This window comes from Danio aesculapii, chromosome 9 (genome assembly GCF_903798145.1).
Source record: "Danio aesculapii chromosome 9, fDanAes4.1, whole genome shotgun sequence".
Taxonomy (NCBI): Eukaryota; Metazoa; Chordata; class Actinopteri; order Cypriniformes; family Danionidae; genus Danio; species Danio aesculapii.
Window position 1 is genome coordinate 53203395 of NC_079443.1, and position 25465 is coordinate 53228859.

Consider the following 25465-nt stretch of genomic DNA (forward strand, 5'->3'; position numbering starts at 1 on the left):
CATGATGTGTCTCGGGTGCCTGCTTAGATAACAGTGTCTTTATCAGATGTTTACAGAACAAGCAGGAACCCAGTGTGCCTGTAGCTTTCTCTACACATATATGTGTTGTATTACGTGACAGAAAACCGAAGACTTGTTCAGGCCGTATAGCAAATCACTCAAATCTTGTGTCTATTAAATATAAATCTGAGACTACTGTAGCAGAAACAGCTAAAACTGTTAAGTTAGCACTTTTAAACATCCGATCACTCAACAATAAGTCACTTTTAGTCAATGATTTTATCAGCTCAAATTGCCTTGATTTTATGCTTTTAAATGAAACTTGGCTAGATGACAGCTGTAGTGCAGCAGTTCTGAATGAAACAGCTCCTTTAAACTTTGACTTTTTGAGTGTTTGCAGAGCCAATAGGAGAGGTGGAGGCATTGCTGCCCTGTTTAAAGATGTCTATGAGTGTAAACAAGTGTCATTTGGTGACTTTTTGTCTTTTGAATATCTGAGTATAGCACTAAAAGGTGCTCCACGTATCTTACTGATCATTATCTACAGACCTCCAAAATATTCTCCAGCTTTTATTGATGATTTTACAGAGCTGTTATCAATAGTAACCTCTGAATTTGACTATTTTACCATTGCTGGGGATTTTAATATTCACATTGATAATCCAGAAATCAATGCTGTAAAAGAACTGATGACTGTTTTGAACACTTTTGATCTGACTCAGCATGTTCAAGGACCCACACACAATCGTGGACACACTCTTGATCTACTTATAACTAAGGGTTTACACATTTCATCAACTGTTGTTAAGGATGTTGCACTATCTGATCATTTCTGTATTTTCTTTGATATATTGATCACTCCAGCTATAAAAGACAGATCTGTCTCTGTCAGAAAGAGATGCATCAATGAGAACACTAATGAGCAGTTTATGAAGGCCATATCGCTAGCACCAAGTATATCTGCAGACTCTGTTGATTCTCTTCTTGATTTGTTTAACTCTAAAGTTAAGAATGTCATAGATGACATTGCTCCTGTTAAAGCCAAGAAGATAACTAGCAGCCAAAGGGGTTCCTGGACTAGGTCCCCAAGAATTCAAATGACGAAAAGACAGTGCAGAAAAGCTGAGCGTATGTGGAGAAAGACCAAACTAGTAATCCATTATAATATCTATAAAGACAGTCTTCGTGCTTTTAATATGGAACTAAAAACTGCTAGGCAGACTTTCTTTTCAAGCCTTATAAACAGCAACGTAAACAATGCTCGTAAACTCTTTGCAACGATAGAGAAACTCACAACCCCCCCCAGTCGGATTCCCAGTGAGCTACTCTCTGAAAGCAAATGTAATGAGTTTGCTCATTTCTTTACTGACAAGATCAATAATATCAGAAAGGCAATCAGCTCATCCAATCAGCCAAATTGTGTCGACGTCAGACTAGCTCAACCACAACTTAAGAAATCAGACATTATGTCCGATTTCATGGCAATTAATGGCAAAATCTTAGAAGAGATCGTGCAAATTATGAAAACATCAACCTGCAGTCTCGACACGCTCCCCACATCATTCTTTAAAACGGTATTTACCTGCTTAGAAATGGATCTTCTAAAAGTGGTAAATGCTTCACTTCTCTCGGGGATTTTTCCTAACTCACTTAAAACTGCAGTTGTTAAACCCCTCTTGAAGAAGAGCAACCTGGATAACACCATATTGAGCAATTACAGGCCCATCTCAAATCTCCCTTTCATTGGCAAAATCATTGAAAAAGTTGTTTTTAACCAGGTTAACAAGTTCTTAAACTTCAAGGGGTGTTTGGACAATTTTCAATCTGGTTTCAGACCACATCACAGTACAGAGAGCGCCCTTATAAAGATAATCAATGACATCCGCCTAAATACAGATTCAGGCAAACTAACAGTGCTGGTACTGCTTGATCTCAGTGCTGCATTTGACACTGTCGATCACAGCATACTTCTGGATAGGCTGGAAAACTGGGTTGGGCTGTCTGGGACGGTCCTCAAATGGTTCAGATCTTACCTTGAAGGGAGAGGATACTATGTCAGTATAGGTGACCATAGGTCAGGGTGGACACCCATGACATGTGGAGTCCCACAAGGCTCGATTCTGGCACCACTCCTGTTCAACCTTTATATGCTCCCTCTGAGCCAAATAATGAGAAAGAACCAAATCTCCTACCACAGCTATGCTGATGACACTCAGATCTACCTAGCCTTACTGCCTAATGACTACAGCCCCATTGACACCCTCTGCCAATGTATTGATGAAATTAACAATTGGATGTGCCAAAACTTTCTTCAGTTAAACAAAGAGAAAACTGAAGTCATTGCGTTTGGGAACAGAGATGAGGTTCTCAAGGTGAATGCGTACCTTGGCTCTAAGGGTCAAACAACAAAAAATAAGGTCAAGAATCTTGGTGTGACTCTGGAGTCAGATCTGAGTTTCAATAGTCATGTCAAAGCAGTTAGTAAATCAGCATACTATCATCTCAAAAACATTGCAAGAATTAGATGCTTTGTTTCCAGTGAAGACTTAGAGAAACTTGTTCATGCTTTTATCAGCAGCAGGGTGGATTACTGTAATGGCCTCCTCACTGGCCTTCCCAAAAAGACAGTCAGACAGTTGCAGCTCATCCAGAACGCTGCGGCCAGAATTCTGACCAGAACCAGGAAATCAGAGCACATCACACCTGTCCTCAGGTCTTTACACTGGCTCCCAGTCACATTTAGAATAGATTTTAAAGTATTATTACTGGTCTATAAATCACTAAATGGCCTAGGAGCTCAATACATTACAGATATGCTCACTGAATACAAACCTAACAGATCACTCAGATCTTTAGGATCAAATAGATTAGAAATCCCAAGAGTTCAGTCAAAGCAGGGTGAATCGGCTTTCAGCTACTACGCCCCTCGCTGCTGGAATCAGCTTCCAGAAATGATCAGATGTGCTCCAACATTAGGCACATTCAAATCAAGACTGAACACACATCTGTTTAGCTGTGCCTTTACTGAATGAGCACTGTGCTACGTCCGACAGATCGAACTACTATGTTTTTCTCTTCTTTTTAACTCTTTTATAACACATTTTATCAGCTTTTATTTTATTTTATTTTTATTCTGTTTGTTTTTATTTCTCTTATAATTGTTTCTTTTATTCCTGTTTATGTAAAGCACTTTGAATTGCCACTGTGTATGAAATGTGCTATATAAATAAACTTGCCTTGCCTTGCCTTGCCTAGTTCTTTCTTTCCTTTGTTCTTTCACAGGTTCATTTCATTCTTTCTTCCGTTCGTTTGTTCTCTTACGTTTGTGTTATTTTTTCTTTCATTCATTCGTTCTTTCTTACATTCGTTTCATTCTTTCTTTCGTTCGTTCTTTCTTACGTTCGATTTATTCTCATTTGTTTATTGTCTTACATTCATTTCATTTTTACTTTCGTTCGTTCTCTTACGTTTGTGTTATTCTTTTTCATTCATTCGTTCTTTCTTACATTCGTTTTATTCTCATTTGTTTATTCTCTTACATTCATTTCATTCGTACTTTCGTTCGTTCTCTTACATTTGTGTTATTCTTTCTTTTGTTCGTTCTCTTACATTAGTTTTATTCTTTCGTTTGTTCTTTATTCATTGTTCTTTCTTGCATTTCACTCACTCTTTCATTCGTTCATTCTTTTGTTTTTTCTATCATTCATTATTTTTTCATTCTTTCTTACGTTCATTTTTCTTTTTCTTTCAGTCTTTCTTTTTGTTCTTTCTTTCGTTCAGTTTTTTTCTATCATCGTTCTCCATTTTGTTCTTCCTTTCATCATTCTTCCTTCCTTCCTTCTTTAAAACATCAGTAGACCAAAAAATAAAAAAACAGGAATGTGTATAAACAGCAATGATAATAAAAAAACAATATGGTCATATTTAAGTAGTATTTAGCATTTATAGCCAATAATAATAATAATAATAATAATAATATCAATAATAATACTAAAGTTGGTGTTATTGAAAGTAGTATTATGTGATGACGGCAACTCGAGTATTAATAACAATAAAGGTTACAACAATAACAATAATGATACTTTATTTTAAGTCACAATTCATGCTATAACAAAACCTCAACTAAGGCTATTCAATCAATAAACGACTAATTATCTGCTTATTAATAGTTAGAGTAGTAGTAGGGTTTCAGTATTGGGTAGGATTAGGGATGTGAAATAAGACACTAATAAACTGTTAATATCTTAAACTAAAGTGTTACCCAAAAACAAACAAACACACACACACACACACACACACACACACACACCATCTTTCTGGTCTTCTGTGTTAGTGATCAAGTGTCGTCATTTTATTTTTGTGCTGAATATATAATAAAATCAGTGTTCGCTGATTCGATTCCTCTTTTTTTGTTCAGATAATGGCATCGCACTGGGTTGGCCTGTATTTTACTTTACTATATTTTACTTTACTGTATTTTACGTTACAGTATTTTTTATCTGGAGCAGGTTTACTGAATGTTGGATTACTCACTGACTACATTGGCCTGTCCGGTGGAGATGGTGTACTGGAGCTCGTATGAAACCACACTGAACTCGTCCTCTGACGTCCAGTGCACCGTGATGGTGTCATGAGACGCGGTGCACAGCTCCTCGCGGATGGTGGGAGCATTCGGAGCTGCGACACAACAAATCAAAATATAAATCATATCCAGGGCTGCACATGTGACATCGCAATATGCATCAGAAATGGTAATACGAGTCTGGATTATAGAGTCTGTTAGGGTTGTCGCGATACCATTAACTAATCTTCCGATACTATACCAGCTGAAATATCACGATACCAAGTAGTATTGCGATACTGTGATTCAGAACTCAAATTATAAAGTAAATTGTATTGTTTTATGTTTTAATAGGACTACTTGAATGTTATTCATAATTCTCTTAAGGTCAAACAGTATTATTTGCACCTCAGTTCACCTAAAAAGTTGTCATTCTTTTTGTTTATTTTGTAGATAACTGACCAATAAAATATATATTAAAGTAAAGATACAAACTATACTGAATGAAATCTGTTACTAAAGAGCGTTCCAACACAATTAGGCTATATGAAGTTGTCAAATATAGTTTCAATGTTTTCTGTTGCTATTTTGGGTTCTTCATCTATTTTTCTCCATCTATGTCTTCTCAGGTCACAATCCAAGGCAATTCAAAATTCCCCTTTGGGAGTCGTTCTTTTAAAGAGATTGTCACGGTCGCTAATAAATCATATTAACAGGAACAGAAATGAACCGATTCAGATGTGCGTTCGAACTGAAGCGTTAGAAAATGTGCAATAGGCTACCATAAAAGGTCGATTCTACACAGTTTTGCTACCTTAAAATGCTCCACAGACTATTTAAATAAAAAGGTGTGCTGTTGCACAAACGTCTGAGCATTTTAGTGACTTTTCCACATGCAACATTATTTATTGTAGATAAAACCATTATATATATATATATATATATATATATATATATATATATATATATATATATAACCATTAACGATGATACTACCGTTTACAATCTTCAGTGGCACCGGCAGAATTTTGGAGCCATAGTATCACGATTAGGCATGGGACGATAACTGCGGTCAAGATATACCACGGTTTGGTATAAGTCAAGGTTTTAAAACAGTCAAAATTTTCTGTAATACCATTGCTAAGGTGTGTGTAAGACATTTTAACAATTTTTAAAGATCTCCAGCTAAAGATCTCCAGCTGAAAAGATCTCCAAAGATGCTGTTTTAAATTGTAAAAGAAATCAGTGTTTTTAAAACTAATGAAGACAGCAGAAGTCAATGATTCATTTTCATTATTTAGCCTGACATGTTTACTGCTCCAAAATATTATAAATGTTTCCCAAATTAAAATATATTGTGATCAAATGGGAAAAATGTTTTGTTTTTTACCCAGACATTTGAAAAGAATATATTTTAGAGCAGTAATCACAATACCGGGGTATTTTTATCCAAGGTTATCATACTGTCAGAATCTTATACTAGCCCATGCCTAATCGCCATACTGCCATAGTACCAGTAAATCATGCAACCCTAGAGTCTGTAAACACACATGAGATTTGTGGAGCCACTGCAGAGCTTAAAGATGCTGTATATCCGTTTTTGACTCTTCTAAAACATTAAAATACCATAACATTTCTGCAGAATCATGTTCAGTGAACATATTTACGGTGGCTGAGAGAGTTGCAATTTAATAAAACACATGCCAAAAACACACCAACAAATTATGAAAGATCTTCATCGGCTTAACAGAAAATGTGTTGCAAAACCTCACAACACAAACACATTAAGAGAACCTGAAAGAAAACGTGAGAAATTAAGAAAGTTGCACATTAATTTTAATGAATTAAAACACATTCAATAAAACAAACACTAGGTGGCGCTGTGCCTGTGAGAGAGAGCCTCTAAATCCACCCTAAACAGTACGCCAGACTTTCTTTCACCAACATTGTGTTGGCTTTACAATCCATAACGTAACTGTTATGAAGATCAACTTTTGTTTGGTCACATTTGTCAAGCTTAACGTGAAGTTCATTTGTGCCAATCATCAGTCACGCTGGGGTTGCCATGTTGTCAAAATCCAGGCCAATGGAAATTAAAACCAGAATAAATAACAGTCATGACATACACACATCTTAATGTGAAGTTAATTAGAAGTTGTCAAAAACCCAAGACTGAGGCCAATTGAATTATAAATCAAGCCCAGATATGTAAAGTGGCATGTTTTTTTTTTCTGTTCAGATCTTTTTATTCACATCTTGGTCAATAAAACATCAATTTTAAAAATATTTGAAAAACAGAGACAAATGCTCTTTGCTCCAACAGAGCCCCCTGCCCTACTCCAGCGTTTCTATACTATATATTAAGCCCATTTTTAATGTGTTTTACATCATGTCATGATATATACCTACAATACAAGTAGATACAAGTTCCCTTATATGTTCACTCATCTATTGTACATATATATACGCACACAATGAATCACAATAGGCTTAGCAAATTTAAAATAAAAAATATAATAATTTAGATAAACTTAAAATAAAATAAATCAGAGGGAAGGAAAATATGTGAGAAACAAATAAACAAACTGCAAATATTAAGTTGGATCCATTCGCTTTAAAAAAAATTAAATTAAATTAAATTAAAATTAAATTAAAAATAAAAACAAACATAACATTTTTGACTGCAACCTTTGGTGGAGTACCGAATCTTCTTCATTGTAAGATGGTACAAAAGATCCCTAATCCAATGAGTACGCCCACACGGAATCTGCGCACGCAGAATTCTGCAGATTTTAGCCCATCATTGATTCTGTTTATTTACTTGTGTAAACGTGTGTAAATCTACATTTATTCAGTTTTTAAGTTAATTACAGTAATATTATTGACTGATATGAAAATGTTGATATGATTTATGTATAATATAGTTTGTACAGTAATATTTTCTGTCTTTTAGTAGAGATATTATATGAGAGACTTGCTTTGTTTATCAAATAAAGTGGATCTAATTGGATTTGCATTGTAAACATAAATACAAGTTAAAAAGATAATATTTTTTATTTCACATATTAAGGTTTTAGTTATGATACTCCCAAAATAATTCTGCAGAAATCCACAGATTTATAAATGCAAGACACGTCGCTCAGAAATTGTTTAAAATATGCACCTGGATATGTGCAAGAAGGACGTAGATCTAAAACATGCAACAAAACAGTAACGTATTTCAGAATCACAAAGGAATTGACGGCGCCCTCTAGTGGATCTGTCATCTGAAATGTGCAATAAATGTACCTTAAGTGACATATTTAAGATTTACAAAAATGTAAACAGCGCCCTCTAGTGGATCTGTCATCTGAAATGTGCAATAAATGTACCTTAAGTGACATATTTAAGATTTACAAAAATGTAAACAGCGCCCTCTAGTGGATCTGTCATCTGAAATGTGCAATTAATGTACCTTAAGTGACATTTTAGATTTCAAAAAATCTAGACAGCGCCCTCTAGTGGATTTGTCATTTGAGATGTGCAAAAAAAAATACCCTAAGTAACGTTTTTTGATTAAGAAATATGTAGACAGCGCCCTCTAGGGGATTTGTCATCTGAAATGTCCAATAAATGTACCTTAAGTCAGTAGTCCCCAAGCTTTTTATCATCGTGGACCAGTCAACGTTTGACAATTTCATTCAACTTTGTGCATCTGGAATGCGCAGGCGGGTCACGCCACTTGCACGCACAATTCATATTTATTCAGTTTTTGAATTAATTTCAGTAATATTATTGACTAATATGAAAATGTTCATCTGATTTATGTACAATGCAGTTTGTACAGTAATATTTTCTGTATTTTATTAGAGATATTATATCAGAGACTTGCTTTGTTCACCAAATAAAGTGGATCTAATTGGATTTGCATTTTCAACATTAAATAAAAGTTAAAAAGATATTATTTTTTATTTCACATATTAAGGTTTTAGTTATGATACTCCCAAAATAACTCAGTAGAAATCCACAGATTTTTACCAAAATACTTACCAAGATTACCAATTTTTACCAAGATTCCGTCTGGCCCTACCAATGATTAAACGTTAGTCTTTCCATTTAAGCAGTATAAGACGTCTAGCAATAATTGTTGAAAAAAAAAAAACATACTTCTGGTATTATTGTCTAAACTGGGATCTGTAATTAAACCAAATATTCCTACAATAGGGCAGGAGTCAATTGATACATGCAAAACATTTGAAAAGAAATTAAAGGGCACATGGTTTACCTCTTTTTTTCTGATTTAATATTAATATTCTGGCTCTTCTGAGTGTGCCAGTTTAGGTTCAGTTTAAAACACAATTCAGATTGTTTTATTATAATGTGTTAAAAAGTGTCATGTTGGGGGCGTGTCCACAGCTCGCTGATTTATGGGTGTGTTGCTTCACATGTAAATTAGTTTCGGCTTCCCGCCAACGTAACAAGGGGGCGGGGCCATGAGCTCACCCGCTCTGCGTTTGCAACACAGACAGGCAGACTCAGAGAGGAAGGAGAGAGAGGATCAGCATTCAGTCGTACATGTACGACTCGGACACAGACCAAGCAGAGAGTACAACATCATATGTGTCTTTGTACAGTTTTTCAGCCAACTGTGTGTTAGTTTCAAGTGCCGAGCTTGTACACAGAAACTAATAACCACGCACACTGAATTAACTTTGACTGAGGCACCGGATGTGCCGCTCGAAGCCGCGACACGACACACCAGACACTCTCTGTGGCGCGGCAGAAACATGAAGTGTCCCGAATCGTCGCGTCACGCATTTTTGTATTCTAAACATAGGTTTCTGCAGCGGTCCGCGGCGCCCAGCCGTCGACTTGAGTGTACCCTGATAGAAACCTATGTTTATAATTCTGAAACGCATGCTAGTTAAGATCACAGGGAGCTTCTGTGAATGACCTCATCAAGATGGCGCCGCGGATGGCCACTTCGGCGGGGGGCTCTCCAGTGTTTGCACTGTTTTTGTTAGTCTGTCCTGTTTTATGTTTGTCAAACACGATCAGTTACACCAGGGACGAGCTGCTGAACATTCGGCAGTGCACACCAACTAATCAAGAACTGGATTTTGATTTTTGTGGCGTTTTGCGGAACATTGTAGTCGGCGGAGCAGCCGCATTGTGGAAACGCTACAAGACGCGCAAGCGTGGGAAGCGAGCCGGCGCGCTCGTCAGGCTAAGACAGCGCGGCTTCAGAACGGCGCTGCCCAGCATTCACCTGGCGAATCTCCGCTCTCTTCCTAACAAAATGGACGAACTACTTCTGCTCACATGCAAAAACAAGAACTTTAACAACTCTGCTGTCCTGTGTTTCACGGAAACCTGGCTAAACGAAGCCATTCCGGACAGCGCATTAAACCTACCGGACTTTCAGCTGTACAGAGCAGATCGCGATACGGAGTCAACGGGCAAAACGCGCGGTGGTGGGACATGCTTTTACATCAACAGAAGGTGGTGTACGGATGTAACTGTGTTAAAGAAGATGTGCTGTCCTGATGTGGAAGTGCTTTTCATTAACTGTAAGCCGTTTTATTCACCAAGAGAGTTTTCCTCGTTCATTCTCGTCTGTGTTTACATTCCACCGCAAGCACACGTGAGTACTGTGCTGCAACAGCTGGCTGATCTGATCACAGAGACAGAACAACAACACCCGGACTCTGCTTTTATCATACTTGGGGACTTTAATCAGGCAAAACTCACACATGAGCTGCCTAAATTCAAACAGCACATTACATGCCCCACCAGAGGCAATAACATTCTGGACCATTGCTACACCACAATAAAGGATGCATATCGCTCCGTCGCCAGAGCAGCTCTAGGACTCTCCGATCACTGCCTGGTTCATCTTATACCAACTTACAGGCAAAAACTTAAAACTACTAAGCCAGTATTAAGGACTGTCAAGAGATGGACCAACGACACAGAGCAGGTCTTACAAGCCTGTTTTGAATGCACTGACTGGGATGTTTTTGAAGCTGCAGCCACAGATCTGGACGAGCTCACAGAGACTGTAACATCATACATCAGTTTCTGTGAGGAGTTATGCATCCCTACCAGGACCTACTTGTCATTTAACAATGATAAACCATGGTTCACACCAAAACTCAGACAGCTTCGTCAGGCCAAAGAGGATGCTTACAGGAGTGGTGACAGGATCCTGTACAATCGGGCCAGGAACACATTGACAAAGGAGATTGGTGTGGCTAAGAAAAGCTATGCCAAAAAGCTGCAAAACCAGTTTTCAGCTAACGACCCTGCATCAGTGTGGAGAGGCTTAAAAGATTTCACTAATTACAAGACACCGTCCCCCAGTATCGACAGCAATAAACATATTGCAAACGAGCTGAATATGTTCTACTGTAGGTTTGACACCTATGACCAGACACCTCACACCCACCCGGACCATCTCCCTACACGGCCATCAATACCACATCAACACAGCCCGGACCATCTCCCTACACAGCCATCAACACCACATCAACACAGCCCGGACCATCTCCCTACACAGCCATCAACACCACATCAACACAGCCCGGACCATCGCCCTACACAGCCATCAACACCTCCAGCCATCTTCCTCTCCCCCCCTGCTCTTCAGATCAGTGAGGAAAATGTGCGTCAGATCTTCAGTAAACAGAAGAGAAGGAAAGCACCAGGGCCAGATGGTGTCTCACCAGCCTGTCTGAGAACCTGCGCTGACCAGCTGGCTCCCATTTTCTCACATATCTTCAATAGATCACTGGAACAGCGCAAAGTTCCATCCTGCTTTAAGCGCTCCACCATCATCCCAATCCCAAAGAAGCCAAAGATCACAGGACTCAATGACTACAGACCTGTGGCCTTAACATCTGTGGCCATGAAGTCATTTGAAAGACTGGTGCTAGCATATCTGAAGGACATCACTGGACCCCTGCTGGACCCCCTGCAGTTCGCCTATAGAGCAAACCGGTCTGTGGATGATGCAGTCAACATGGGACTGCATTATACCCTACAACATCTGGACAAACCAGGGAACTACGCAAGGATTCTGTTTGTGGACTTCAGTTCTGCCTTTAACACCATCGTCCCATCACTGCTTGAGTACAAACTGGCCCAGCTCTCTGTTCCTAGCTCTGTCTGTCAATGGATCACCAGCTTTCTGACAGATAGACAGCAGCTAGTCAGAATGGGCAAAATCACATCCGACAGCCGCACCATCAGCACTGGTGCCCCCCAGGGATGTGTTCTTTCTCCACTGCTCTTCTCCCTGTACACCAACGACTGCACTGCAAAAGACCCCTCCATCAAACTCATTAAGTTTGCAGACGACACTACTGTTATCGGCCTCATCCAGAACGGTGACGAGTCTGCATACAGACAGGAGGTGGAGCGGCTGGCGTTATGGTGCAGATACAACAACCTGGAGCTGAACACGCTCAAAACAGTGGAGATGATAGTGGACTTCAGGAGAAACCCCCCTGCACTCCCCCCACTCACCATCATGAACAGCACTGTGGCTGCAGTAGAGTCATTCAGGTTCCTGGGCACCACCATCTCTCAGGATCTGAAGTGGGACACTCATATAGACTCTATTGTGAAGAAAGCCCAGCAGAGACTGTACTTCCTTCGTCAGCTGAGGAAGTTCAACCTGCCACAGGAGCTGCTCGTACAGTTCTACTCAGCTGTCATCCAATCCATCCTCTGCACTTCAATCACCGTCTGGTTCGGCTCAGCTGCCAAAACTGACCTCCGTAGACTACAGCGAATAGTCCGGACTGCTGAACGAATCACTGGCACTACCCTTCCTACACTTCAAGAACTGTACTCTTCCAGAGTGAGTAAAAGGGCTCGCAAAATCACTCTGGACGCCTCACACCCAGCACACTACCTGTTCCAACTGTTACCGTCTGGTCGGCGCTTCAGAGCACCAAGCACAAAAACAGCCAGACACAGGAAAAGTTTCTTTCCTCAGGCTGTCTACCTTATGAACAGTTAAATATTCCCCTACTGTGCCGTAAATATGTGCAATACTTTCTCATACGCACTTGTACACAGCACCTTATATCAATATACAATGCAATACTTTCTACATTCGCACTTGTACACAGCACCTTATAACCTGTATATTTATAACAATCTGTACATACAACTCAACATCCAGGTTTCTTCACTAACCGCATCTGTTTAATGTTTATCATTTTTTATTATTATTATTTTATTTTTTCAGATTATTTTGTGTTGTCACTTGTCACTTTATGTACACTGGAAGCTTCTGTAGCCAAAACAAATTCCTTGTGTGTGTGAAGCACACTTGGCAATAAAACCGATTCTGATTCTGATTCTGGGATCGTGAGAAATGCAAACGGCTGAAGTATAAGGTAGACTCAATGAGAAGTACACATGTTTGCAAACCTACCTAAAGATACAACCAATAATTCTGATTAGAGCGATAATGTGGAGAATATTGATCTTGTGTTGAGCCCAATGAGCCTTGCATCTAAAAATAGAGCTAGCGTGTTCCTTTAGTGATATCGCTTCGACTCACGCTGAAAATGGCGGACGTGAATCAACAAACTGAGGATATGATGACGCGCCTGTCAATCAATATTGGTGGGCGGGGGGACCACTCTCCTACGTAAAGTTGCGGTCGGTCTGAAAACCGCTCCAATTGGTCCACCGTTTTTTATGTTGTTAAATTGAAAAAAAAGCACTGGGTGTGTTTATATCACCCCAATATGACGGTCTATACACCATACATGCACATATGTCTGTCCAAACAGCTTGAAAAGTAGATTTTTTACCATAGGTGCCCTTTAAATAATAATTGCCAGAACTTGGTCATTTCAGAACATGACCAAAACGTGTGTGTGTGATTAGCTATCTCTACTCATCGATTACATAAGGGATTTAAAGTAGGTGAACATGTTGCTGATTTTAAAGTGTCATGTACTAATATGAAGAAGACATGTTTTAGTGGCCACTGAGCAAACATAAGGCACAAATGTGGATGATTTGATTATTATTAGCACGATGCACAGCAGCAGTGAGCAGTTGGCAAAGAAATAAACAAAAGTCAGATCCAATCTGTGTTTGTTATGCCTCATGTGTCTGCCGTCTGCCATCTTTCACAATACAGGACCTGAGAGAGACACTCGTGACATCAAAAAACATGTAAATATGTTTCCTTCATGCTGAGATGCAGAATCACTGTAAACTTCAATATAAAGCTTCATCTTTAGACAAGATTACTACTAGTTTTGGCACAGATAAATGTTTTATTTCATTATTAGATTTTATTGTAGTTATTTATTTATTTTATTTTAACTAGTGTAATTGCAAACTGTAAGATATCGCCCATCCCTAAAGCATACCAAAAGAAGAGAAGTGCACATTCTGCATTGATTTGAAGCCGTCAACGCATTTGACTGTAAACTAACCTGTCAGGTAATCCAGACCTTCCAGCATCTTCTTCTCTCTGGAGAAGTCCAATGCAAATGCGTCAAATGTGTCGTTCAGGTTTATCTCAGGGATCAAAACCTGCGAGGACGCAGTCGCCATGGAGACTCTACAATTTACAAAAACATGACATGCATGGGTTAAAACAATGACTAACTGCATTTGCAATAATATTACGACATTATAAAACATGATTTTTAAACTGCAAAAGTGTTAGAAAGCAAGAGTTAGAAGCGTTTCACACAGAATGCACACTTTTCATTTATAAATGCAAGACACGTCGCTCAGAAATGGTTTAAAATATGCACCTGGATATGTGCAAGAAGGACGTACATCTAAAACATGCAACAAAACAGTAACGTATTTCAGAATCACAAAGGAATTGACGGCGCCCTCTAGTGGATCTGTCATCTGAAATGTGCAACAAATGTACCTTAAGTGACATTTTAGATTAAAAAAAATCTAGACAGCGCCCTCTAGTGGATTTGTCATTTGAGATGTGCAAAAAAACATACCCTAAGTAACGTTTTTTGATTAAGAAATATGTAGACATCGCCCTCTAGGGGATTTGTCATCTGAAATGTCCAATAAATGTACCTTAAGTCAGTAGTCCCCAACCTTTTTATCATCGTGGACCAGTCAACGTTTGACAATTTCATTCAACTTTGTGCATCTGGAATGCGTAGGCGGGTCACGCCACTTGCATGCACAAGCCGCACACCACCATTGGAGATGATAAAATTGCTCAAACTCTAGAAAAGACGCGTTTTAGATTTCCAAAAATGTAGACAGCGCCCTCTAGTGGGTTTGTCATCGGAAATGTGCAACAAAACATACCATAACACTGTGTTCTAACAACACATGACAATATTCCAGCGACAAGCAATTTTTCTGTCTGTACAAAACTTAATGCGTTTAGGAACATTTAAATAGCAGTCACTGCACTCCCAAAGAAATTTAATCTCATTAATACATATTAAAGCACTTTAACATTATTAATAGGCTACTGAGTGACTGGAGTTGATGAGTCTCAGTTCTGACTTTTATTTTCAAAGCGTCTGCTAATTCTTTTATTTTCAAGATCTGAGGTGAACTACCTGCTGCTGCTTTCAGTAAATGACACGTAAAATGGTATTTAAACTCACATTTGTAGCATTTAACACTGAATAAAGCACATAATCTGTACCTGAGGTGATCACTGTCATAGTATTTAATGCTATTGTCCTGCCGTGATATTTAACTTTTGTGGATCGCTGTTGCAGATGGTTAGGACAAAAACTGATTTTAACATGAAAAAGATATATTTTATTGTGTCTCACGTGTTGTTAGGACACGCTGTAAGTAACGTATTATAGATTTAATTAAAAGGAAACAATGCCCTCTAGCGGATCCGTCATCTAAAGCGTATAACAAAATGTACCCCAGATAACCTATTTTAGATTCGCAGACATTTAGACGGCGACCTTTAGTCGATTTGTCATCTGAAATGTTCAAGATATGTACCTTAAGTAACATATTTTACATTCGCAGGAATTTAGGCACAACCCTCTGTTTTAATTCGTCATCTGAACGTCACCCTCTAGTGGATTTTTCATCTGAAACGTGCAATGAAATGCACCCTATATGACATTTCAAATCCTCAGAAGAAGATAATGCCGTCTACTAAATTCATCATCTGAAATGTACAACAAAATTTAGCCCAAGTAATATATTTTAGGTTCACAAAAATTTAGACAGTGGATTTGTGATCTGAAAAGTGCAACAAAATGTACCTGGAGCAATGTATTTTACATTTCGCAAAATGTAGGCTGAAGCATGTATTTTCATTGAGTCTGGGCTGATTATATCCCGAACCCAATACTGGTCTAAAAAATTGAACAAAACAAAACAAAACAAAACACAAAAAACCAAACAAAAAATGAAATGAAAAACAAAACACAAAACACAAAAAACAAAACAAAAAATTTAACGAAAAACAAAAAACAAAACGAAATGAAAAACACAACAAAACACAAAACAAAAAATGAAACGAAAAACAAAATGAAAAACAAAAAACAAAACGAAAAACAAAACAAAACACAAAAAACAAAACAAAAAATTTAACGAAAAACAAAACGAAAAACAAAAAACAAAACAAAAAATTTAACGAACAAAACGAAAAACAAAAAACAAAACGAAATGAAACACAACAACACAAAACACAAAACAAAAAATGAAACGAAAAACAAAACAAAACAAAAAACAAAAGGAAACGAAACGAAAAACAAAACAACACAAAACACAACACAAAACAAAACATGAAACAAAACAAAACATTAAACGAAAAACAAAACACAAAACACAAAAAACAAAACAAAATGAAACGAAAAACAAAACACAAAACAAAACAAAACGAAAAACACAAAACAAAACATTAAACGAAAAACAAAACAAAAAACACAAAACAAAAAACACAAAACAAAACAACAAAACGAAAAACAAAACACAAAAACTAAACATAACAAAAAACACAAAACAAAAACACAAAACACAAAACAAAACATTAAACGAAAAACAAAACAAAACAACAAAACAAAACAACAAAACAAAACAAAACGAAAAACACAAAACAAAACATTAAACGAAAAACAAAACAAAACAAAAAACACAAAACAAAACATTAAACGAAAAACAAAACAAAAAACACAAAACAAAACAACAAAACGAAAAACAAAACACAAAAACTAAACAAAACAAAAAACACAAAACAAAAACACAAAACAAAACAACAAAACAACAAAACAAAACATTAAACGAAAAACAAAACAAAAAACAAAACAAAACAAAACGAAAAATAAAACAAAACGAAACAAAACACAAAACACAAAACAAAAGCAATAGCAATTATCTAATAGCAATTATCTAATAGCAATTAGATCCTTTTCTGAAATGGTTTAGCCCTTCTGTAGACTGATGTTTTAGCGTGTGGTGTTTCTTCACCTCTCGGAGATGCTCTTAGCCATCTGCAGGAATCGAGCGTGATCCGTCTCCTTCAGGGCCTGATCGGCTTGAATGATGAGCGAGGACGATCTCTCCACAAACTGCTTACAGTTGGCGATCTGCTGAGCCAGCTTTCTCAAGCGAACCACCTACAAACACACACATACAGCTTATGAGAATCAAAACAGAACATTGTGTGTGTGTGTGTGTACGTGTGTTTGGTGTGTGTTTGTCTGTGTGTGCAAATTTGCGAATTCATGCGTGTGTGTGCACATGCATTTGATTGTGCGTCCGTGTGTGTGTGCGTATGTGAATGGAGAATGCGGGCAAATATCCCACTACCTCTCTACTATAGTGTGCAGTGTGTAAACACAGATGTAAATGCAGATGCTGCTGACATCATCACCTTTCCCTCTTTGATCTTGGTGCCGATGATCTGTCGCCTCTGCTGGACGATGTTGATCAGTGTGTCGCACTCCTCCGTCAGCTTACTCTCCTGATGAGCCGCATTGTGCTGGAAATACAAAACATTAAATAATAAAAACTATAAGCACAACAGCAACAATCGAGATGCTGAACAACGAAGCCTTTCCACATGTGCGTGTTTCTCAGCAGCAGAACTCGTCATAGTTGGTAAACGCAGTGAATGGGAGAGTACAACAAATCACTTTATTTACAATCCTATTTGCTGAAATAACAACAGAAAAACTCCAGGATGGAGTTATCAAGACTTTCAGAAAGAGGAAAACAATAGTGTGAGACTGATAACGGCAGCCAGATGAGAGAATAACGTCAGATTTACCCATACACACCGCATTACACACATCTTGCATAAGCGATCATTAGTTTGTCGTAATTTTAAGTAAAGATGATATAATAAATACATAAACACAAACTAATGTTCATACGATTTTTATAACAGTCAAAATATTGTAAACTTTCCTAGATTTAAGATTATAATGACAGTTAAACACGTCATAGGTCTTGTGAAACGGCTCTATTACATGAATGTTTACATCACAACAATATAATCCAAATAAAATGGGAATTAAAAACACTGTACAAAAATAACAATGATATCATCAATACGTTAATGCTCTAAAAAGTGCTGTTTTGGTTGTAAATAAAACATATTTTATATTAAATATAAATATCTTGTGTTGATATACTTCATATAAAACAATAAATATATTTTGCATGAGAATAAATAAGTGAATATAAATTGTAAAAAGGTTTCAATAATATGGTAAATAGAGATGATGCATTTCAAAATCTAAGTGAAAATATAGAGTAATATTTGCATTACAAATATGTTAGTGATGAGTGAAAATATAAATAAATAAATACATTAATTAATATTCATTAATTTTCTTTTCTGCTTAGTCGCTTTATTAATCAGGGGTCGCCACATCAGAATGAACCGCCAACTTATCCAGCATATGTTTTACGCCCATCTCTGGGAAACACCCATACACACTCATTCACACACATACAATACGGACAATTTAGCTTACCCAATTGACCTGTACCACATGTAAACTGGAGCACCACAAGGCTGAAGGAAATCCACACCAATATGGGGAGAACATGCAAACTAATATATATATATATATATATATATATATATATATATATATATATATATATATATATATATATATATATATATATATATATATATATATATATATATATATATATATATATATATATATATATCGGCTGCATAAAACTGCTGGATAAGTTGGCGGTTCATTCCGCTGTAGTAACCCCAGGTTAATAAAAGGACTGAGCCGAAAAGAAAATGAATGAATAAAGACGTGTGTGTTTTGTAAATATACAAAAAAACAATTAATTAAATAAACAAATAAAACGAATAAATAAATAATAAATAAAATTAATACATAAAAAATTATGAATAAATAAATAATTAAATAATTAAACAAATAAATAAATAAAATTAATAAAATAAATAAAATTTATACATAAAATGAACAAATAAATAAATTTAATAAATAAATAAAATTAATAAAATAAATAAAATTTATACATAAAATGAACAAATAAATAAATTTAATAAATAAATAAAATTAATAAAATAAATCAATAAATTTAATACATAAAATGAACAAATAAATAAATAAATAGAATAAATAAATAAAATTAATACATAAAATGAACAAATAAATAAATAAATTGAATAAATAAATAAATAAATAAAATTAATACATAAAAATGTATAAATAAAATGAATAAATGAATAAATAAATAAATAATTAAATAATTAAAATAAATAAATAAATTTTTTTAATAAAATAAATAAAGTGAATACATAAAATGAACAAACAAATAAATAAATAAAATAAATTAATAAAATTAATTAACACATAAAAAATAATGAATAAATTAAATTAAATGAATAATTAATTAATTAATTAATTAATTAATTAAAACGAACAAATAAATAAATTAATAAAATGAATAAATAAATAAAATGAATAAATAAAATAAATAAATGAAATAATTAAATAAATAAATGAGTAAATAAATAAAATGAATAAATAAATAAATTAAACAAATGAACAAATAAGTAAATAAATAAATAATAAATAAAATTATAAATAAAAATAAATAAATAAATTGAATAAGTAAATAAAATGAATGATCAATTAATTAAATAAAATGAATGAATTTATAAATAAGAAAAATGAATGAATGAATAAATAAATAAAATGAATAAATAAATAAATAAAACAAACAAACAAATAAATAAATAAAATGAATAAATAAATTAATTATTAATTAAATAAATAAATAAATATATAAATACAATGAGTAAATAAATAAATAAATGAGTAAATAAATAAATAAATAAATAAATAAAATGAATAAATAAATAAGTTAATCAATTAAATAAATAAATAAATAAATAAATGAGTAAATAAATAAATAAATAAATAAAATGAATAAATAAATAAATAAATAAGTTAATTAATTAAATAAATAAATAAATAAATAAATAAAATGAATAAATAAATAAGTTAATTAAATAAATAAATAAATAAATAAATAAATGAGTAAATAAACGAGTAAATAAATAAATAAATAAATAAATAATAAATAAAATTATAAATAAAAATAAATAAATAAAATGAATAATCAAATAAAATGAATGAATAAATAATTAAATAAAATGAATGAATTTATAAATAAGAAAAATGAATGAATGAATAAATAAATGATTAACATTAATATTAAGAAAACATTCCAATCAGTATAACAGAAAAAAATGCCAATGAACACATTTAAACTGAAGCTAATAAAACATTTCAGTTCATAGAAAATCAAAACATTTGATTTCATTCATATTAAAGTGAATTTAAAGACTGCATGTCAATGACTCGATCATGTAAACATTTGCATTTCATCAAGTAAATCAACTATTTCACGTTAAAGCAAATACACATAATTCCTCAACCCAATGCAATATGAAAATAATCATGCTTAAATACCACACGCACATATAAATACATCTTTTCTGGCTTTACCTCAACATGCTGACAGGTCTGGATCAACTTTGCCATCAGGTTTTCCAGCTCACTGTTCCTCTTGATCAAATTGCTGAGGTTGGAATCCAACATTTGCTGAGGAAATAAATAGACAACAACAGAAACGCACTTTAGAAACGTCGCTTCACATCAGCGCAGCACAATTTATCTCAATGAGGGAATAATCTACCAGCCGTCCCGCATCCATTATTGAGTGTGTTATCGCTGTCTGTCGCTCAGCATGTCAAGTGTGTTCTGTCCATAAACACTAAACACTCAGTCATGGGGGAGGGAATAAAGCGGCGCACACAGATTTAGATTTATAAAAACTAGATCAAGTGCATGCTATTGGAGCTGCTTGTGTTTTTCTGCTGAACATGGAGATAAATGCATAGGGATGCAGATCTCTTCTTATTTATTGTGATTATATTATTATCATAATATAATAAGCGTGAAAAATAAAGATGAAGAAACTCTGATCGTGATTTAAAATGTTGTAAAATGAGTCTTGAGCTCCAATAGAAAATGAATGAATGAAGACGTGTGTGTTTTGTAAATAAACAAATAATTAATTAATTAAATAAACAAATAAATAAAACAAATAAATAATGAAAACAAACAAATAAATAAATAAATAAAATTAATAAAATATATAAATACATAAAATGAACAAATAAAGAAATAAATTGAATAAATAAATACATAAAATTATTAAAATAAAAAATGAATAATTAAAATGAATAAATGAATAAATAAATTAAAATGAATAAATAAATAAATTAATTAAAATGAATAAATAAATAAAATAAATAAATAATTAAAATGAATAAAGAAATAAATAAAATTAATAAAATAAATAAATAAAATACATAAAATGAACAAATAAATAAATTGAATAAATAAATAAATAAAATTAATAAAATTAAAAATAAATAATTAAAATGAATAAATAAATAAATAAATAAAAAATAAATAAAATACATAAAATGAACAAATAAATAAATAAATTGAATAAATGAATAAATAAATAAATAAATAAATAAATAAATAAATAAAGTGAATACATAAAATGAATAAATAAATAAATAAAATTAATACATTAATACAAAAATTAATATATAAAAAATTTAATATAGACATAAATGCATGGGGATGCAGATCTCTTCTCATTTATTGTGATTATATTATTATCATACTATCATAAGCGTGAAAAATAAAGATGAAGAAACTCTGATCGTGATTTAAAATGTTGTAAAAAGAGTCTTGAGCTTCAATAGAAAAGGGAATTCTCCTTTTATTTAATTTGTTTGAGTCTTGAATATAAACATATTGTCTTGATATACTTTATATTTGCACAAAAAATAATATTTTGTATCCAGAAAAACAGAAATATTCAAAGGCAATACAAAATAAAGACATTTTTGTTGAACTCATTCATTAATTTTCCTTCGGGTTAGTCTCTGATTTATCAGGGGTCGCCACAGCAGAATGAACCGCCAACTATTCCAGCATATGTTTTATACAGCGGATACCCTTCCAGCTGCAACCCAGTACTGGGAAACACCCATACACACTCCTTCACACAAACACACTCATACACTACAGCCAATTTAGTTTAGTTCCCCTATATAGTGCATGTGTTTGGACTGTGGGGGAAACCCACGCCAACACGGGAAGAACATGCAAACTCCACACAGAAACACCAACTGACCTAGCCGGGACTCGAACCAGTGACCTTCTTGCTGAGCCACCATGTCGCCCTTAGTTGATGTACTGTACATTTAAAAAAATGTTTCTATATAAACTATATATTAAATTATTTTTACCATATTAAACAAACACATTTGATGTTAAAGTGAACAGGAAAATATTTCAGTCATTATAATATAAAACATTAAAATTTTAAAACAAATCCAGCAGAAATATTTCACAATTAAGTTAATAAATGAAAAACGTAATGTAAATAAGGCCAGCAAATAAATAAATAAATAAATCATTAACATGAATACTAAGAAAACATTTCAATCAGTATAATAGAAAGAATTTTAAAATTAAATATCTTGTGTTGGTATACTTTATGAACAACATTTATATTTTAGATCACGAAAAAGGTAATAGAAAAAAAATGACATTTTAGTTGATGTAATGTGTGTATATATATATATATATATATATATATATATATATATATATATATATTTATTTTGTTTAAGTTTCTATATGGTAAATAAAACTAAAATGAATATAAAGAAAATGCAAAAAAAGAACATATTAGTTATAAGTAATTTTTAAAAAAATAATATTTGTGTTTATTTTTATTTATTTACATGATTTAAAATGTTCCAAAAATAATCTTGAGCTTCAGTGGAAAAGGGAATTTTTTGATCTTGAATATGCAGTAAATATCTTGTGTTGATATACTTTATATGTACAAAAACAATCATATTTCATAACAAGAAAAACAGATATATTTAAGGATAATAGAATAAAATACATTTCAGTTAATATAATGAATATTTTATTAGCATGTTTCTATATTATGGTAAATAAAAATGATGCATTTCAATTCAAAGTGAAATAAAGGGAAAAAAATGTGCTTAAAGCAAATTAAGAAGTGTATGTGTGTGTACATATCCATATATATATATATATACATATATATATATATACATATCCATATATATATATATATATATATATATATATATATATATATATATATATATATATACACATATCCATATATATATATATATATATATATATATATATATATATATATATATACATACATACATACATACATACATACATACATACATACATACATACATACATACATACATACATACATACATACATACATACATACATACATACATACATACATACATACATACATACATACATACATACATACATACATACATACATACATACACACACACACACACACACACACACACACACACACACACACACACACACACACACACACACACACACACACACACACACACACACACACACACACACACACACACACACACACACACACACACACACACACACACACACACACACACACACATATACATATATATATATATATACACATATACATATATATATATATATATATATATATATATATATATATATAATATGTTTAAAATTAAATGTATATATGACAAAAATTAATAAATGAAAACTAATAAATGAATACTAATAAGTAAATAAATAAATAAATAGATAGAATTATAATAATACACAGACAGATGTCACATCCAGCAGGGATTTTTTTTCAATCATTTATACTACATGACCAATGATTAGGCCCACACGGAATCTGTACACGCAGAAATCTGCAGAATTTTTAGCCCATCACTGAGTCTGTTTATTTACTTATGTAAATCTATATTTTTTCTATTTTTAAATTATTTGAGTAACATTATTGACTAATATAAAGTCTTCATATGATTTATTTACGATACAATTAGTAAAGTAATATTTTCTGTCTTTTAAGAGATCTAAAATATAAGAGACTTGCTTTATTTACCAAATAAAGTGGATCTAGATGGATTTACATTGTAAACATTAAACAATTGTTAAAAAGCTGTTATTTCTCATTTCATATATTAAGGTTTTAGTTATGATACTCCCAAAATAATTCAGCAGAAATCTGCAGGTTAACAAAATTCTCAGCAGAAATAGTAAAACACGTCTGCAGATTCTGTCTGGCCCTACTGATGATTTAATAAATAAAATCAGAAAAGGCAGTGATTGTAAAAACAGAACCTCAAAATGATTTAAAATATGCCAGGAGGGAATTTTCAGCTTTGACAGAAAAACAGAATCTGGATTTAGTTCTTGAGATTGAAATATAATGAAAGGTTAAAGAATAGTATTTATTGAATTAAAAAAACATATATGACGTTTCCCAAAGACAATCTAACAGTTGCTGATATTGAATTTAAAAACATTACTGAGTTTTTACTGAATAAAATGTTTTTTTATTAATTCGTAAGAGATAATCGGCGATTCATTCCGCTGTGGCGACCCCTGATAAATAAGAGACTAAGCCGAAGAAGAATGAATGAATGAAACTGAAAGAGAATCTTTTGTAACAAGCAAATTGCCAATTGATTTGAAGTTTTGCAGGGAAGGGCTGCACAGTGGCGCAGTGGGCAGCACAATCGCCTCACAGCAAGAAGGTCGCTGGTTCAAGTCCTGGCTAGGTCAGTTGGCATTTGTGTGTGGAGTTTGCATGTTCTACCCATGTTGGCTTCCTTCGGTTGCTCCGTTTTCCCCCACAGTCCAAACACATGCGCTATAGGGGAATTGATTAATTAAATTGACCGCAGTATATGGTTTTCCAGTACTGGGTTGCAGCTGGAAGGGCATAAGCTGTGTAAAACATATGCTGGAATAGTTGGTGGTTCATTCCGCTGTGGCGACCCCAGATTAATAAAGGGACCAAAGAAGCCAAAAAGATAATGAATAAATGACTCTCCTTTGCACCCAGCGTGTCCCCGCTCCACTTAATTGTTTAGTGACCTAAAACTGCATGAAATTCAAATACTTTTCCCTTGAAGAAACATTAAACATGAACACGATCCGACTCGCCAGCCCGGCCACAAAACAGAGCAGCAAATGCATGCAAAGCCTGACATTTCTATTGTAAGGTTAGGAAACGAGGCCAGCGAGTTCAAAAGCATGACAAGAGAGCAAAGAGAGCATGTGTAATGTGCACAACGCTAAAAATAGACGAGCGCAGAGATGGAAATCACAGTCTGCGTTCAGCCTCTGATTCGCTGGATGACAGATAATCCCAGATCAATTTTCTCAGATTATCTGTCTGTCTGCGCTCGTCTTTGGGGTTTTAACCCAAATGGCAAACATGCAGAAAACA

The 25465-nt window shown here is 33.9% G+C and overlaps 1 protein-coding gene across 3 annotated transcripts in view; it reads right to left on the reverse strand.

Moving 5' to 3' along the window:
- The window catches only part of mid1 (midline 1), a 105777-nt gene that overhangs the window by 5252 nt on the left and 75060 nt on the right, over positions 1-25465 (reverse strand). For all 3 annotated transcript variants that reach the window (XM_056465979.1, XM_056465978.1, XM_056465977.1), the window contains exons 3-7: positions 20554-20649; positions 17412-17519; positions 17006-17154; positions 14008-14135; positions 4534-4677 (exon numbers count right to left, since the gene is read on the reverse strand). In XM_056465979.1, coding sequence (XP_056321954.1) covers positions 4534-4677; positions 14008-14135; positions 17006-17154; positions 17412-17519; positions 20554-20649 — 625 coding nt within the window. The remainder of the gene's footprint in view (positions 1-4533; positions 4678-14007; positions 14136-17005; positions 17155-17411; positions 17520-20553; positions 20650-25465) is intronic.